The sequence below is a fragment of the Mobula hypostoma genome, chromosome 3 (assembly GCF_963921235.1).
Source record: "Mobula hypostoma chromosome 3, sMobHyp1.1, whole genome shotgun sequence".
Classification (NCBI taxonomy): domain Eukaryota; kingdom Metazoa; phylum Chordata; class Chondrichthyes; order Myliobatiformes; family Myliobatidae; genus Mobula; species Mobula hypostoma.
In genome coordinates, this window is record NC_086099.1 from 14915876 (window position 1) to 14935404 (window position 19529).

The window sequence follows — 19529 nt, forward strand, 5'->3', positions numbered from 1 at the left end:
TGGAAAGGCTCAGGTCTCTGGACACACATAGATGCTGCCTGGCCTGCTGAGTTCCTCCAGCATATTGTGTGTGTTGCTTGGATTTCCAGCATCTGCAGATTTTCTCTTGTTTGTGGTAAAAGTTGTCTGAAATGTTGACTGCTCATTCCTTTCCAGAGATACTGTCAGACCCGCTGAGTTCTTCTAGAAATTTGTACGTGCCACCATCTTATCAATACTGTGTTCAGAATGAACACCCATCTGAAAACCAGTGTACAGATTTTTTATTTTATATTTCCTTTTTTTTCTTGGGCTATCAACTTTTGAATGCTGCCCAATTGTAAGATGTTTTTAGGTACAGTACTCTGAAGTGAAATGGGATAGGAAGTGAAAATTTCATTCCATTTTCTTCTGTTGCAGGAGCGGTTGGTGTTCACGGTGTGCCTTCGCTACCAGTACCAGGGACTTGATGAGCCTGTGGAAGAAGCCAAGGAGGTGGACGTGGGGAAACCCCTCATTGCAAAGCTGGACATCCACCGCGTTGTCAGGAGGAATAGCTGCCTCGTGACCTGTCCCATGCCTCACAGCCCATCGCACAGCCCGGCACACAGCCCCTCGCACAGTCCGGTCCGAAGCCCGGCTTGTTCGGAATTCGATCATTACCACCACCACAGCCAGCGTTTCCAAAATAACTCGCACCTCGGGGTTTACAACCCGAATCCAGCCATGATGGGTGCCATGGGATGCACTGCCCTTCCCAGTGGCTCTACACATGCCTCCTATGCATACATGACAGGAGGGGGTCAGTGTTGCGGTAGCCACATAAGAAAAATCAACGTCCCTGTCGAGAATGATATCAGTGATTTGCCTTCTGAATTCTCCAACTATCTTCAGTTCACTGATTTGAAATGCACAAATTCCTCTGAATTCCCTGTAGAGGATTTAACAAGTGTCCAAGGTTGGAACCCTTCTAGGAAAAAAAAGATGTAGAATACATACACCAAAGTTCATAGTAAATTTATTATAAAATTCCAAGTAAATACGTTATCGAAGTCACCCTGACTACCCTGAGATTCATTTTCTTGCAGGCCTTTACGAGAAAATAAAGAAATACAGTAGAATTTATCAAGTTCACATTCTAGTTCAAATTTATATTGCCAAGCAGAACAACATTCCTCCAGAGCAGGCTGCACAACGCAGTACATATAACTCACACACAACATAGAAAGTAACATTACCAAATAATAAAATATATTCCATAAGACTGATATTCAGCATAATGTTCATTTATAACACAAGTTAAAAGGTGAGCAGTATAACGCTACTGGCACTTCATACGTGATGAGAACTGGGTGGTGGCAGAGAGTTCAGAAGTCTCACAGCCTGGGGGAGAAAGATGTCTCCCAACCTAACAGTCCTTGTCTGATCCCGCCTGATGGTAGGGGGTCAAAGAGATTAAGGGCTGAATGGTTGGGATCCTTGGCAATGCTAATGGCTCTGTGTATGCAGCGCTCCTGATAAATATCTCAGAAAGGTGGGAGAGAGACCCCAGCGATCCTCTCAACAGTCATATAACCATATAACAATTACAGCACGGAAACAGGCCATCTCGGCCCTTCTAGTCCATGCTGAACTTCTAGTCCTCGCAATCCTTTGTGGGGTTTTGCTTTTGGATGACTTGCAAATCCCACACCAGACAATGCTGCAGCTGGTCAGGGCACTCTCTATGACGCTCCTGTAAAAATTGGTTGGAATGGGCAGTGTGGGTGATGGTGGAGCCTTGCTCGCCTAGACATACAACCAATATGCAAAAATTGACCAATTATGCAAATGACTTCAAAGGTCTGGGAATATGTGCTGCATTGTTCCTGAACGGTTGTGGAATCAGCTCAGAGTCGAGATGAGTGAAGTTATTCACGTCAGTTCAGGATCCTGATGCTGAAGACAATAGAGAATTCCCAACAGATCCATTCCACTAGCATTGGCTACAAAGAAAGGCAAGCATCTGAAGTTGCCTGAGTCACAAAGCAGAGCTTTTAAAAGACAAAGGGTTGACTTAAAATAATGCAACAGGCTTGTACTGATCGAAACAGACTGGAGCACTGAATCACGCAACCGCATCAAAATTTAAGTTTTGTACGTTTAGCAAACAGCATTAAATTGTTTCCTTTATTTTAAATCAGCAATATTCCTTAACATTTTCACAGAATATTTTGCAATTTTTCATTCTTATGCTTTTCCATTTCCAACATCGTGTGACCAATTAAAGTGAAGTAACATGGTAGCAAAACGGTTAGCACAACGCTACTACAGCTCGGCGCATTCTGGAGTTTAGAGTTCAATTCTGGCACCGCCTGTAAGGAGTTTGTACATCCCCTGTGTGACCATGTGTGTTTCCTCCGGGTGCTCTGGTTTCCTCCCACTGTCCAAAGGCGTACTGGTTAGTAGATTAACCGGTCATTGTAAACACAAAATACTCTGCAGATGCTGGGGTCAAAGCAACACTCACAACACGCTGGAGGAACTCAGCAGGTCCGGCAGCATCCGTGGAAACGATCAGTCAACGTTTCAGGTCAGAACACGAAACGGTGACTGATCGTTTCCACGGATGCTGCCGGACCTGCTGAGTTCCTCCAGCGTGTTGTGAGTGTTGAACCGGTTATTATAAATTTATTCGTCTGTTATGTGCTGCAATGTATAACATAGGCAATTATGGACTTTCCACGATCATGATTATTCTTGGCAAATTTTTCTGCAGAAGAATCCTGCCATTGCCTTCTTCTGGGCAGTGTCTTTATAATAGTGACCCCGGCTATTATCAATACTCTTCAGGGATTGTCTGCCTGGCGTCAGTGGTCACATAACCAGGACTTGTGATATGCACCAGCGGCTCCCATGAGTTTACGTGACCGTGATCGGGGGTGGGGGGTGCTAAGCAGGTGCCTCACCTTGCCCAAGGGTGACCTGCAGGCTAGCAGAGGGAAGGAGTGTCTTACACCTCCTTTGGTAGAGATGTATCTCCAATCCTGTGATTAGGCTAGTGTTAAATGAGCAAGTTGTTGGTCAGTATGGCTCATTGGGCCAGAAGGGCCTGTTAAACACTGTATCTCCAAATATAAATAAATAAATAACATCAAAGAACTGGCTCAAAGTTGTGTATCTATGTTTCACGTAGCTACCCCTGTGTCAGCAGAGGGTGTCTATCCTGGTCTGTTTTTGAAATCAACACTGAAGTAAATAGACAATATGGTGGAACACCACACTCCCAAACCCTTAACCCACGCTTCGTTATATTGTCTCCATTTCTCAGTTTTGCAAATAAACTTAAATCCACATCTGTCAAAACATTGCACTGATCTTTGAATGGAAAAATGTTCAGGATAAACAGATGCTCTTATCTAATGCGATTACTGTAGCAGTTCTATCTTTAGTATTGACTCCTGGGAACGAAAGGGGGTAACGTGAGCAGCGTTTGATGACTCTGTGCCTATATTTGCTGGAGTTTAGAAGAATTGGGGGATCTCATTGTAACCTATTGAATATTGAAAGGGCTAGATAGAGTGGACACGGAAAGGGTGTTTCCTACAGTGGGGGACTCGAGGATCACAAACTCAGAATAAAAGGGTGTCCTTTTAGAACAGAGATGAGGAGGAATTTCTTTAGCCAGAGGGTGATGAATCTGTGGAATTCATTGCCAAAGTAGCTGTGGAGGCCAAGTCATTTGTTATATTTAAAGTAGAGGCTGATAAATTCTTGATCAGTAAGGGTGTGAAAGCTTATGGGGAGAAGGCAAAAGAATGGGGTTGAGAGGGATAATATATCGGCCATGATGAAGTGGCTGAGCAGAGTCAATGGGCCAAAAGGCCTTATTCTGCTCCTAGGTCCTGTGGTCTTATGGACAAAGGAAATCCAATGAATATGACTGTATATTCCAATGGCTTCTCCTGGTTCTACAAACGGTCACAAATTAGAGAAAAGCAAATTCAAAGTAGATTTATTATCAAAGTATGAGTACTTTGATCATATTTATTATTAAGGTATGATTATGCTAAGGGTTTTAAGTTCAAAGTTTAAAGTATATTTATTATCAAAGTATGTATACTACATACAACCTTGAGATTTGTTTTCTTACAGGCAGTTACAAAACAAAGAAATCCATTAAAAAAGACCATCATACACCCAATGTGCAAAAAAAAGAACAAATCTTGCAAGCAAATAACATTCATCACTAAAGTTCACGAAAGTGAGATCACAGCCACGAAGCCAGTCATGGCTGCAGCTGGATGAGGAGCCCATCAGTTGCAGGCCACAGCTTCAGCTCAACACAGAGAACCTCACGGAGCAGTGAGCTGGGCACTGGCCCAGTCCCAACACCATGACCTTTTCAATCTGGCCCAGCGCTTATTTCAGCCAAACATCGGCTCATTCCCCACAGTCAGATATGGGTCCCGCTGCTTAGAGAAACTCTCAGACCCAGACCCCGGCACGTCGATTGAGCCCATATCTGGCCTGGTGCTTAAATAGGTCAAACATCAGCTTGTTCCTCGATCTCAAGCCTGGGCTCCACTGCCTCGACTCTGCCTCGCCTCAGACCTGCTGCTTTGAATCGTCTCCAAATCTGCTCCAGCACTGGCCAAACATTGGCTCATTCCTCACTCTTGGGCCCTGGCCTCAGGCCTCGATGCGGCCCACCCATGCCGCGCTGCAACAGTTCTGCACCTCAAGACCTCAGTTCACACCGCAAAAATGCCAGGTAGTACAGTTGGTTCAAAAGCTGAGTTCTGAAAAACAAGTTACGAGCTATTGATTGCAGTGATCATTGCCCAGAAAAATTGTGATTAACAGAGTAGTTAGTAGTTTTGTTTCCTGTCAGTAAGGCATTGTCATGTTTCAGCAACATCATCTTAAACCAGAATCAACTTACCTGCAGTTAACTAATTGATAATTTTCTTAAAGAAGGGGCAATCCTCAGGTAATCAGATGCCATTTTTAATTGATGTGCTAAACAGGTTTTGCCCAGGTTACAAGCATCTGATTTATGTCTAAAACACTCAATAAGCCCACACATATGGAGGAGCATTTGGGATTCAAGCAGTTCAAGGATTGGAAATCTATCAATAAAGCAGTCCTGAAAACATATATCAAGTTCAAGTTTAATTGTCATTCAACCATACATGAATGTCCATGAATACAGCCAAACAAAACAGCATTCCTCCTGGGCCAAGGTACAAAACACTGTACCAACAGTCACACACAGTACAAGGCACATATAGCATATATAAGATAGCAGTAACACACAGTCACACAAAAATATATAATATAGCCCAAATCCCTGAGTGTCATGGCCCGTAAATTGATAGTGCATGATGCTATCAGCAGGAGCAAGCACTTCCCAGCATGCATGAACGCACACAATCCAGCTTGTCATTCCACTGATTAAACACAGGAGGGCAGCACTGACACAAGTGACCAGCCCCAACCCCTGCATAAATAAATTGAATTGAAACTTGTGATTTGGTACTTCAGGAATTGTGAAAAATGGTGACCCGTGGTGAGGATTGTGGTGACAATTTATTGCACATACTTTGGTTTTGAGAGAAACAAGCTATTTGGAAAGTGGAGAACTTCATGAAGATGCATCCTCAAGCTGAAAAGTGTAGTGGAGAAAACATTTTTCACATTACAGTGCTTTATTAACAGTGGAATGAATATGGAACTCCTATGATCAGACATTGGCTGAGAAGTACTTTAAGTGAGTAAAATTTTTTAGAAATCTTTTTCATGTTGTATGATGAAGCATAGTCATGGTGAGAATTAAATTAGTTAGACATCAACAATTGACTATTTACATGTGCTCTTATAAAATTATATATTAAACTTGCTGCATTACTTTGTAGAAGTTATACTGCTTTCCATGCATTTGAGCTCAATGTATACTACTGTGCACAGATATATATAGTTAGGGTGCCTAAGACTATTGCACAGTGCTGTATTTGTCAAAGTGGAGTAGAGAGAGTTTGTATATTCGGCAGGAGCAAAGCATGTTGGGAATGGCAGGAGCTTGATTCTGTTGAGGCAGATACATTAGGGACATTTAAGAGACAGATAGGCACATGGACGATGAAAGAAAAATGGAAGGCTATGTGGGCAGGTAACGCTAGATTGATCTTGGTGTAGTTTATCAGGTCGGCAAAATCATAGACTGAAGACTGAAGTCGTAGTTTCAAGTTTTTGGGGATGAACATCACCAAGGAGTTCTCTTGGTCCATCAATACAACTTCAATAGCAGGGAAGGCGTAACAGTGACTATACTACCTGAGGTGCTTAAGGAGAGCTAATCTGTCCCAAAGAATGCTGGCCGACTTTTATTGGTGTGTGATAGAGAGCATACTGACATACGGATGGACAGTGTGGTACTCTGGCTGCAGCAAAACAGATCACAAAGCACTCCAGTGGGTGATTAGCATGGCTCAGCAGATCATTGGGACTCGACTACCAGACCTGGAGACAATCTACAACTCTCGATGTCTATGGCATGCTCGTAACATCATTGAAGACCCATCCCATCCCGGACACTGTCTGTTCAACCTCATTCCATCTGATAGGAGATTCAGAAACATCTTAGCCAACACATCATCATCCTTACATGCTGTGTCACATGACATGGGTGATTATGGTCTCCGTGACCAAGATTGATCTTCGCAAATTTTTCTACGGAAGTGGTTTGCCATTGCCTTCTTCTGGGCAGGGTCTTTACAAGATGGATGACCTCAGCCATTATCAATACTCTTCAGAGATTGTCTGCCTGGTGTCAGTGGTTGCATAACCAGGACTTGTGATGTGCGCCAGCTGCTCATAGGATGATACACTACTTGCTGCTGTGGCTTCATGTGACCCTGATCAGGGGGTCTAAACAGGGTGTCCCAGAGTGACCTGCAGGCTAGCGGAGGGAAGGAGTGTCTTACACTTCCTTTGGTAGAGATGGACCTACACCCCTCCACACATAGCCAAGACAGTAAGACTGAAAAACAGCTTCTTCCTGAGGGCTGTTGTGCAGCTCAATAATGCTGGACCACAGCTTGCCAATGGCCTTTGAGTGACTTGTCTATCAAAGTCACTTGTTACAGGTATATATGGGAATTTTTTTGATTAAGCCGTACCACATGCATTGTAAATATCTGTTTAGCACAGACTGGAGTAGCACCACCATCTCTCTTAAGCAATGACAATAAAGGGACTTGGAAGTCCTTGTGCAGGATTCCCTAAGGGTTAATTTTCAGGTTGAGTCTGTGGCGAGGAAGGCAAATGCATTCATTTCAAGAGAACTGGAATATAAAAACAAGGATATAATGTGGAGACTTCATAAGCACTGGTGAGGCCTCACTCGGAGTATTGTGAGCAGTTTTGGGCCCCTTATCTTAGAAAGGATGTGCTGAAACTGGAGAGGGTTCAAAGGAAGTTCATTAAAATGATTCCAGGATTGAATGGCTTGTCATATGAAGAGTATTTGATGGCTCTGGCATGTATTCACTAGAATTCAGAAGAATGAGAGGTGACCTCATTACAACCTATCAAATGGTGAAAGGCCTTGATAGAGAGGATGTGGAGAGGATGTTTCCTATGGTGGGAGAGTCTAAGACAAGAGGACGCAGCCTCAGAATAGAGGTGCATCCTTTTTGGAGGAACTTCTTTAGCCAGAGAGTGGCAAATGTGTGGAATTCTTTGCCACAGGCAGCTGTGTAGGCCAAGTTTTTATGTATAATTAAGGCAGATGTTGATAGATTCTCGATTAGTCGGAGCATGAAGGGATATGGAGAGAAGGCAGGATACTGGGGCTGAGAGGAAATTGGATCAGCCATGATGTAATGGCAGAGCAGACTCGATGGGCCAAATGGCCCAGTTCTGCTCCTATATCTTATGGTCTTATTCTATTCTACTCTATTCTGAAAGGCCTGTACTGCTCAATGTTTTCTGTTCCATGTTCCTTTCTCCTCAAAGTAAGCTATTCCTTTTTTGCCGGTTATCTCACTAAAGTTTAGCTTAATTTGTCACATGTACATCGAAACTTCAAATCATGCAGTGAAGTGTGTGCCGTTTGTATCAATGACCAACACAGTCTGAAGATGTGCTGGGGCAGCCTGCAAGTATTGCCAAGGTTTGGGCGCTGACATAGCCCAACCACAACTTACTAACCCGAACCCGTACAGCTATGGAACGTGGGAGAAGAACGATGTGCCCAGAGGAAATCTATGCAGTCACGGGAGGAAGACCTTACAGACAGAGGCAGGAATTCAACATGGGTAATGCATCACACTAAATGCCACGCTACTGTACCGCCTTGATTCAAGTCCTGATATCTCCATCAGAAATCAATACAGCACAGCCAATTGTGTGTCTACAGATTCTACTTTGCATAACAAGTAATATTTATAAGACCATAAGACAGAATTAGGCTGCTGAGCCCATTGAGTCTGCTCCGCCATTCCATCATGGCCGATTTATTATTCGTCTCAAACTCATTCTCCTATCTTCCCCCCTTAACCTTTGATGCCCTTACTAATCAAGAACCTATCAACATCCACTTTTATAAACCCAATGACTTGGCCCCCAAAGCTATCTGCAGCAATGTGTTCCACAGATTCACCACCCACTGGCTCAAGAGATTCCTCCACATCTCTGCTCTAAAGAAACGTCCCTCTAGTCTGAGGCCGTGCTGTCTGGTCCTAGACTCCCCAGCTATAGGAAACATCCTCTCCACGTCCACTCTTTCAATATTCGGCAGGTTTCAATGAAAACCCCCCTCATTCCTCTAAACTTCGGTTGGAGGAGCAGAGCCATCAAACACTCCTCATATGTTAACCCTTTCATTTAGTTGACGTAAGTGGTACTGACAGCCTATTGTATTAATAATATACCACAAGTGCCAGGAGCAGAGACATCCAACAGCTCAGCACTGACATCAGGGAGAATTTAGTAGCATTGCTGCTGGTTGTCATTTCCATAAAAATATTGTTACCGGATTTAATATTAAAGATACAAAATGTAACAGCATCAAAAATGAGAAGTTTATTTTATCGGTGGTTGGGATGCCCCCGAGCTCTTAATTCTGTTCCTTTTTAAAATGACATTCAGACACAGAATCAGAACCAGCTTTATTATCACTGACGTTGGCTGTAAAATGTGTTGTTTTGTGGGCAGCAGTGCACTGCAAGGCATAAGCATCACTATACTTACAAAATTGGAATAGCAAAGAAATGTTCATGAGTTCAAGGACTCTGCCTGGTCCCATCGACCTGCACCTGGACCATTGCCCTCCGTACCCCTCCTGTCCATTGACCTATCCAAATTTCTCTTAAATGTTAATACCTGCACCCACCACTTCATCTGGCAGCCCGTTTCACACTCACAGCACCCTCTGAGTAAGGTTCCCCTTAAAATTTTGCCTTTCGCCCTTAACCGATGACCATTAGTTCTAGTTTCCACCAACCCTAGTGGAAAAAGCCTGCTTGCATTTGCCCTATCTATATCCCTCATAATTTTATACACCTCTATCAAATCTCCCCTCAATTGTCTACATTTCAGGGAATAAAACTCTAACCTGTTCAGCCTTTCCATATAATTCAGGTTCTTAAGTTTCAGCTACAATCTTGTAAATTTTCTCTGCACTCTTTCAATCTATTGATATCTTTTCTATAGTTGGTAATCGGAACTGCGTAAAATACTCCAAGTTTGTCCTCACCAGCACCTTATACAATTTCAACATACCATCATAACTCCTGTACTCAATGCATTGATTTGTGAAGGCCAACATGCCAAAAGCTTCCTTTACGACCCTATCCAACTATGACAGCACTTTCAAGGAAGTATGGGTCTGTATCCCAGATCCCTCTGTTCTACCACACTTCTCAGTGGCCTACTGCTTACCGTGTAAGTCCTAGCCTGGTTAGTCCTCCCAAGTGCAACACCTCACATTTGTCTGTATGAAATTCTATTTACCATGCTTCAACCCATTTTCTCCAGCTGGCCCAGATCCCGCTGCAACCGTTGATTGTCTTCCTCACTGTCCACTACACCACTAATTAGATTAGATTAGATTATGAGGACACTCAGTGCTCGTTTATTGTCATTTAGAAATGCATGCATTAAAAACTGATGCTATGTTCCTCCAGAGAGATATCACAGAAACACAGGACAAACCAAGACTAAAACTGACAAAATCACATAATTATAACATATAGTTACAACAGTGCAAAGCAATACCGTAATTTGATAAAGAGCCGACCACGGGCACGGTAAAAAAAAGTCTCAAGTCCCGATAACCTCATCATCTCACGCAGACGGCAGAAGGGAGAAACTCTCCCTACCATGAACCTCCAAGCGCCGCAAACTTGCCGATGCAGCATCCTGGAAGCACCCGACCACAGTTCGACTCTGAGTCCGTCCAAAAACTTCGAGCCTCTGACCAGCCCTCCAACACCGAGCATCGAGCGCCATCCTCGGCTGAGCACTTCGACCCCGCCCCGGCCGCCAAGCAACAAGCAAAGCCGAGGACTCGGGCCCTTTCCCTCCGGAGATTCTGATCACACAGTAGCAGCGGCAGCGAAGCAGGAATTTCAGATGTTTCACCAGATGTTCCTCCGTACTCTCACGTCAGTCTCCATCAAATCAGGATTGTGCACGGCACCCCACTTGACAAATAACAGATATCATCACCGGAGTGGCCGCTGTGCGCTGCATCGTGCTGCCATCTTCTCCTCCCTCTTGGTGTCATTGGAAATTTACTAACTCAACTTATCCCATCAGCATCCAGGTCGTCGATATAAGACCATAAAGCTGTAAGACAAAGGAGCAGAATTAAGCCATTTGGCCCATCTGCTCCACCATTCAATCATGGCTGATTCTTTTCCCCCCTCCTCAACCCCTTTATCCGGCCTTCGCCCCATAACCTTTGATGCCGTAGCCAATCAAAAACCTATCAATCTCTGCCTTAAATACACCCAATGATACGGCCTCCACAGCTGTCTGTGGTAACAAATTCCGCAAATTCACAACCCTCTGGCTAATGAAATTACTCTGTATCTCTATTTTAAATGGACACCTCTCTAACCTGAGGTTCTTGTCCAAGATTCCCCTCCATGGGAAACATCCTTTGCACATCTATTCTGTCAAGGCCTATCAACGTTCGAAAGGTTTCAATGAGATTCCCCCTCATCCTTCTAAATTCCAGCGAGTACAGACCCAGAGCCATCAAATGTTCCTCATATGATTACCCTTTCATTCCTGGAATCACCCTTATGAACTGCCCCTGGACCCTCTCCAATGCCAGCACAACTTTTTTTAGATGAGGAGCCCAAAACTGTTTACAATACTCAAGGTGAGGCTTCACCAGTGCCTTATAAAGCCTCAGCATCACATCTTTGCTTTTGTACTCTAGGCCTCTTGAAATGAATGCTAACATGGCATTTGCCTTCCTCACCACCATCTCTACCTGCAAGTTAACCTTCAGGGTGTTCTGTACAAGGACTCCCAAGTCTCTTTGCATCTCAGATTTTTGGATGTTCTCCTCATTTAGAAAATAGTGTACTCATTTATTTCTACTACCAAAGTGCATGATCATATATTTTCCAACATTGTATTTCATTTGCCACTTTCTTGCCCGTTCTGCTAACTTGTCTAAGTCCTCTGCAGCCTACGTGTTTGCCCGCCCTCCAATCTTCATATCATCTGCAAACTTGGCAACAAAGTCATCTATTCCATCATCTATATCATTGATTAAATTTTTCTATCTAAGGACTTGTATTGCATAGGATTTGCTTTCTTCAGTCTCCTTTCTTCCATTAGATTTTTGATTTCATCCGTCATCCATTTATTCTTTGTGCTTTTTTCTTTTTTAGGAATCACTGACTTTGCTGATTCTACCAAGGCATGACAACCCACCTCAGAATACTGAAATGTTATGTTTATCCAGTTATATTATATGGATCAGAATATTGGACAATATCTAGTAACATGAGGAAACGAATTGAAGCAGCAGAGATGTGGTTTTTGAGGAGGATGCAAAGAATATCATGGACGAAATGAATATCTACTGATGATGTCATGAACAGAGCAAGCACAAAAAGAGAAATAATGTATGAGATCATGAAAATGCAACGTTACTTCATTGGACATGTGATTAGGAAAGAGGAGTTAGAATGCATGGTAATTATGGGAAAGATTGAAGGGAAGAAAGCAAGAGGAAGGCAAAGACAAATGGTGATGGAGACAGCAGCCAGAGAACTGGAAATGAATACCAATGAGTTGATCCATTTGACCCGAAACAGGAGTGTGTGGGCCATGTCAGTCAAAGCTCAAACTGGGCACGGCACCTGATGACGATGATGATGATATCATTGATATACATCATTAAAAAAAAATGGTCCCAATACCGACCCCTGCGGAACACCACTAGTCACTGGCAGCCAACCAGACAAGGATCATTTTATTCCCACTCACTGCCCCCTACCAATCAGCCAATGCTCTAACCATATTAATAACTTTCCTGTAATACCATTGGCACTTAATTTGGTAAGCAGCCTCATGTGTGGCACCTTGTCAAAGGCCTTCTGAAAGTCCAAATATACAACATCCACTACATCCCCTTTATCTATCCTATATGTAATTTCCTTAAAGAATTCCAACAGGTTTGTCAGGCAAGATTTTCCCTGAAGAAAACCATACTGACTTTGTCCTTTATTTTTTGTGTCTCCATAACCTCATCCTTAACAATTGACTCCAACATCTTCCCAACCACTGAGGTCAGGCTAACTGGTCTATAGTTTCCTTTTTGCTGCCTTCCTTCTTTCTTAAAGAGTGGAGTGAGATTTGCAATTTTCCAGTCCTCTGGAACCATGCCAGAGTCCAACAAATTTTGAAAGATCATTCCAAATGCCACCACAATCTCTTACACTACCTTTTTCAGCACCCTGGGGTGCAGTTCATCTGATCCAGGTGACTTATGTACCTTTAGGTCTTTCAGCTTTTTGAGCACCTTCTCTCTTGTAATAGTAACTGCACCCACTTCCCTTCCTTCACACATTATGTCTGGCATACTGCTGGTCTCTTCCACAGTGAAGACTGGTGCAAAATATTCATTTAGTACATCTGCCATCTCCTTGTCCCCTGTTATTATTTCTCCAGCCTCATTTTCTAGCGGTCCTATATCCACTCTCATCTCTCTTATTTTTTACGTACTTGAAACAGCTTTTATTATCCACTTTGATATTGTTTGCTAGCTTGCTTTCATAGTTCATCTTTTTCCTTCTAATGATTCTTCTAGTTGCTATCTGTATATTTTTAAAAGCTTCCCAACCCTCTATCTTCCTGTTACTTTTTGCTTTATTGTATGCCCGCTCTTTTGTTTTTACATTAGCTTTGACTTCTCTTGTCTGCTACGGTTGTACTATTTTGCCGTTTGAGTATTTCTTCATTTTTGGAATATATCTATCCTGCGCCTTCCTCATTTTTCCTGGAAACTCACGCCATTGCTGCTCTGCTGACATCCCTGCCAGCAGCTCCTTCCAATTTACTTCGGTCAACTCCTCTCTCATACCACTGTAATTTCCATGACCCCAGTGAAATACTGCTATGTCAGGCTTTATTTTCTACCTATCAAATTTCAAAATGAATAATATTGTGCTCACAGGCTCCGAAGGGTACTTTTACCTTAAGCTTCCTAATCGCGTCCGGTTCATTACATAACAGCCAATCCAGTATAGTTGATCCACTAGTAGGCTCAACGACAAACTGCTCTAAAAAGCCATCTTGTAGGCATTCAGCAAACTCACTCTCTTGAGGTCCATTACCAACCTGATTTTCCCAATGGTCCTGCATGTTAAAATCTCCCACGACTATCATACCATTGCCCTTTTGACTCGCCTTTTCTATTTCCTGTTGTAATCTGTGTCCACATCCCAGCTACCGTTGGGAGGCCTGTATGTAATTGCCACCAGGGTCCTTTTACCCTTGTAGTTTCTTAACTCAACCCACAAGGATTCAGCATCTTCTGATCCTATGTCACATCTTTCCCCTGGTTTGATGTCATTCTTTACCAGTAGATCCATGGCACCCCCTCTGCCTACCTTCCTATCCTTCAGATACAACGTGTAACCTTGGACATTCAGCTCCCAACTACAACCATCCTTCATTCAACCATGATTCAGTGATGGCCACGACATCGTACCTGACTATCTGTAATAGTGCAACAAGACCATCGATCTTATTTCTTATACTCCGTGCACTAGCATATAACACTTTGAGTACTGTATTTGCTACCCTTTTTGATTCTGCGTCCCTAACACACTGATAACTCACCCTGCTGGCTGCAATTTTGTCCTATCATCCGACTGCTCTTTGTGACCGTCTGACTGCACGCTGTCTTTGCTTTCTTACCATTCATCCTATCGTCCAATCCTGAGTCCCTTCACGCCAGTTCCCAATCATTACCAGTTCCCTCTTTATCTTCTATACCATGGACCCATGCTCAATGCCAGTAACCTTGTCCCTGTAGCATTCCCCTGGGAGGTCGTCCCCCACAACAGTATCCAAAACGGTGTAATTATTATTGAGGGGTGTTCTGCGCTAACTGCCTATTCACATGTCCACTTCTCCTGACAGTCACCCAGCTACTCACCTCCTGCAACTTCGGGGTGACCACTTCCCTGTAACTCTGATCGATTGTCTCCTCACTCCCCCGTACAAGCCGAAGGTCGTCCAGCTGCTGCTCCAGATCCCTAACACGGTCTCCAAGAAGCTGCAGCCAGATGCACTTCATGCAGATGTAGTTCCCTTGGAGACTCTGGGTTTCTCAGGACTCCAACATCCAGCATGAAGAACACGCAATGGCAATTTTCTACACCAAGTACAGCAAGAGAGGGAGAGAAGGGAACACCTCTTCCGAGCCGAAGCCTCCTTTGAGCCAAAGCCTGACACTCCTAATCTCACCACTAGCCTGCTCCCAACATTGACCACCCTGCTTGTCCCTCTTGTACTTTTATTTAATTCACTGTGCTTTGCTCCAGCTGCTGATTGGGCCTCCAGAATGTTCAAATGCTTACTAAGCTCTCCTTTAGAACAAATGTCCGCAACCGGCGAGAAACCTCGTTGCTGGGCTCCGCTCCTGCCTCCGGAATATAGATCACAAACAGCAACAGACCCAGCACTAATCCTCGTGGCACACCACTAGTCACAGGCCTCTAATCAGAGAGGCAACCCTCTACTACCACTCTCTGGCTTCTCCCACAGAGCCAATGTCTAATCCAATTTACTACCTCATCCTGAATGGCAAGCAACTGAATCTTCTTAACCAACCTCCCAGGTAAGACCTTGTCAAAGGCCTTGCTAAAGTCCTTATAGACAACATCCACTGCTCTCCCTTCCTTAATTTTTCTAGTAACCTTGTCGAAAAATTCTGTAAGATTTGTTAGACAAGACCCCCCTGTGCACAAAGCCATGTTGACTAACTCTAATCAAACGCTGTTCATTCAAATGCCCTGTTAGACCAAATCCAAATATGTGGTCCCTTAGAACACCTTCCAATAACTTACCAACTACAATATCAGGCTCACTAGCTGATTACTTCCCAGCTTATTCTTACAGCCTTTCTTAAACAATGGAGCAACTTTAGCTATCCTCCAATCCTCCAGCACCTCACTTGCAGCTAAGGACATTTTGCATACTTTTGCTAGGGCCCTGCAGTTTCTGCACTGGCCTCCCACAAGGTCCGAGGGGACACCTTGTCAAGCGCTGGGGATTTATCCACTTTAATTTGCCTCAAAATAGCAGGCACCTCCTCTTCTGTAAACCATGCCCTCAGTACCATTTTGCCTCACTCCTATAGACTCAGTGTCTGTCTCTGAGTAAATACAGATGCAAACGATCTATTTAAGATCAACCCCACCTCTTTCAGTTCCATGCATAGGTAACCACACTGATCTTCAAGAGGATGAATTTTGTCCCCTGCTATCTTTTTCCTCTTAATATATCTGTAGAAGCCCTTCGCGTTCTCCTTCATGTAATTTCATTCCTATTCTGGCCCTCGCGATTTCCTTCTTACACTCCTCATGCACTTCATTTGTTCCTTCCTGCCTATACCTGCTCTGCACTTCCTTCTCCTTCTTAACCAGGGTCCCTAAACCTGTTGTCCTTGCCTTTTTTTTTCTGACAGGAACGTATACTCTCAAAATTTCACTTTTGAAGGCCTCCCACTTACCCTGCATCCCTTTGCTGGGAAACAACCTGTCCCATCCACATTTTCTAACTGTGATTAACGTTTTCTCTATGATCCTTTTAGGGAGTGAGTTCCGGGCATCTGGCACCTCCAGTGTAAGATCATTTATTTCATCTGTACCTCTTCGGACAATTGCTTTAAATCAATGACCCCTGTTCTTTCACCTCTTGGATAAGAGAAATAGATCTTCAGTCTTCATTCCTTAATTTATCCAGATAATCTTCAATATGCCACAGTACAGATGTACTGTGGGGAGCATCCTAGCTGGTTGTACTGCCCCCTGGTCTGGAGGTGCACTACCACTGCACGGGGTCGGAAAAGGCTGCAGACGTTTGTAAACTCAGCCAGCTCCATGGGCACTTGCCTCCCCTGCATCCAGGACACCTTCAAAAGACAATGTCTCAAAAAGATGGCATCCATCATTAAGGGCCACATCACCCAGGACGTGCCCTCTTCTCATTGCTACCGTCAGGGAGGAGGTACAGGAGCCTGAAGGCACACACTCAATGATTCAGGAACAGTTTCTTCCCTTCTGCCATCAGATTTCTGAATGAACAATGAACCCGTGAACACTTCCTCCAACTGTCCCTCTTTTGTTGCACTACTTGTTTATTTTTCATACATTCTGATTGTAATTTATAGTTTCAATGATCATGTATTGTATTTCACTGCTAGCACAACCTAACACATTTCACAACACATGCCAGTGATATTAAACCTGATTCTGATCCTGCCCACGCTATATGGCATTAGATTAGATTAGATCATGAGGACACACAGTCCTCTTTTATTGTCATTTAGTAATGTATGCATTAAGAAATGATACAATTTGTTCCTCCAGAATGATATCACAGAAACACAAGACATACCAAGACTGGTAAACTGACAAACACCACATAATTATAACATATAGTTACAACAGTGCAAAGCAATACCGTAATTTGATAGAAGAACAGACCATGGGTACGGTAAAAAAAAATCTCAAAGTCTCTCGAAAGTCCCATCATCTCATACAAACTCTTCCTGCCATGAGCTTCCAGCGCCGCAAACTTGCCGATGCAGCATCCTGGAAGCACCCGACCACAGTCCGACTCTGAGTCCATCCGAAAACTTTGAGCCTCCGACCAGCTGTCCGACACCGAGCATCGAGCACCACCTCTGCTGAGCGCATCGACCCCGACTCCGGCAACAGGAAATAGGCAAAGCCAAGGACTTGGGCCCTTTCCCTCCAGATATTCTCTATCGCACAGTAGCAGCGGCAGTATAGCAGGCATTTCAGAAGTTTCTCCAGATGCTCCCTCTGTGCTTCTCACATCTGTCTCCATCAAATCAGGATTGTGCACAGTACCCTACTTAACAAATACAATATCAATTCGGAGTGGCCGCGCGTGCTGCGTCGCGCCGCCATCTTCTCCTCCCTCCTCCTGGAATATCAAATTCACCCACAGAAAGAGAGCTTTTTTGAAGGACTGAACTTGTGAGTGGTGAACAGAATGCTGAATAAGGAGGATGGGAGGTCGTTTGCTCCCAGTGAGGAAAGTGACTGAGTGCCATTTACAACACACACACAGAATGCTGGAGGAACTCAACAAGTCAGACAGCATGTACAGGGGGGAATAGATGTGTTTATGAATACAACTTGCTTTGATGTTTCAGCTTGTAAAGAGGCTTACAGCTTCTTGTGTTTGCTAATCATAGCATGCACGATAGTAAAGTTTATACTTCACCTTTTGCATCATATTTATTTACTAACATTAGTGAATGGAAAATGAAACCACAACCTTGCAAATACAGAGACAGAATTTCAATCTAATTGTTTTTGCCTGACACTAGTCTCAAATATAAGTTATGGATAACAAGGAAAACGAAGTTGGACAACTGCCTATTCAATAATTTAAAAGCATTTTTTGTTTCATACCTGATTGCTCTAGAACTGACAGTAAATGTAATTCTTTTTCTTTTTCAATCTTTTTATTAATATCAAAATGTTAAATATAACATAGTACTAATACAAAGCTATTGGGATTACATTGTTAATAATTAACATATATAAATATAAACTGAGTTGGCACACAGGTATTAAACCTCCCAAAATCGTACAAAATATAAATATAATATACAAAAAAAAACAGAAATAGCACGAAAAAGGGGAAAAAAAACCAAAAAAAGCTAATCTAAACAATGCTAACCAACTAAACTAAGGAAAAGAAAAAGACATGGGCTGTTGTGTAACGTCAAAAAGAACCATTAGTGTCGTTGACTCTGCTCCTCTCTGCATATATTTAAGAGAAATAGAAAAGGTTTGGAAAAGGCAAATTACATCATATGGAAGTGTTGAATAAATGGCCTCCAAGTCTTTTCAAATTTAATGGAAGGATCATAAATGTCACTTCTAATTTTTTCTAAATTTAAACACAACATAGTTTGAGAGAACCAATGAAATGTGGTGGGAGGATTGATCTCTTTCCAATTCAGCAGAATGGATCTTCTAGCCATTAATGTAAGAAATTCAATCATCCGACGAGCTGAAGAGGTTAAATGAGTTGGTTCTATCATTGGTAACCCAAAAATTGCGGTAATAGGGCGAGGTTGTAAATCAATACTCAGAACAGTTGAAATAATATCAAAAATATCTTTCCAGTATTTTTTCAAAAAAGGGCTTGACCAAAATATTTGAGTTAAAGAAGCTATCTCAGAGTGACATCTATCACATACAGGATTTATATGAGAGTAATAACGAGCTAACTTATCCTTAGACATATGGACCCTATGTACTATAAACTGTATCAATGCATGTTTAGCACATATAGAGGATGAGTTAACTAAATGAAGAATTTTTTCCCATTTTTCAATAGGTAATGTAAGTTTAAGTTCCCTTTCCCAATCATTCTTAATTTTATTAGATACGTCTGGATGTATTTTCATAATTATATTATAAATAGTTGTTATTATACCTTTCTGTAAAGGATTTAAATCTAATTTTTTTTCCAAAATACCCGTTGGATATAGAATCGGGAGGGTAGGAAGAACAGTATGTGAAAAGTTTCTAATTTGTAAATATGTAAAGAAATAGGATCTAGGCAAATTATATTTATTAGATAATTGTTCAAAGAACATGAAACAATTATCCAAAAATAGATCACAAAGTCGTAATATACCTTTGGTTTTCCAAGCCAAATAGGCTTGATCCATAATAGAGGGTTGAAAAAAAAATTAGATATAATTAGATAGAATATAATTACAAATATGGTTTCAATTTCAAAATTTTTTTGGGTTGAATCAA

At 42.6% G+C, this 19529-nt stretch overlaps 1 protein-coding gene across 7 annotated transcripts in view; it reads left to right on the top strand.

Annotated features, from left to right (window-relative positions):
* malt1 (MALT paracaspase 1) overlaps positions 1–3151 on the top strand; it is a 166084-nt gene extending 162933 nt beyond the window's left edge. For 6 of the 7 annotated variants that reach the window (XM_063042698.1, XM_063042703.1, XM_063042700.1 and 3 more), the window contains one exon: positions 400–3151. In XM_063042698.1, the coding sequence (XP_062898768.1) occupies positions 400–969 (570 nt within the window). In that variant the 3' untranslated portion in view covers positions 970–3151. The remainder of the gene's footprint in view (positions 1–399) is intronic. The other variant, XR_010017337.1, reaches the window with a different exon arrangement.
* The last annotated feature ends 16378 nt before the right edge of the window (positions 3152–19529 follow it).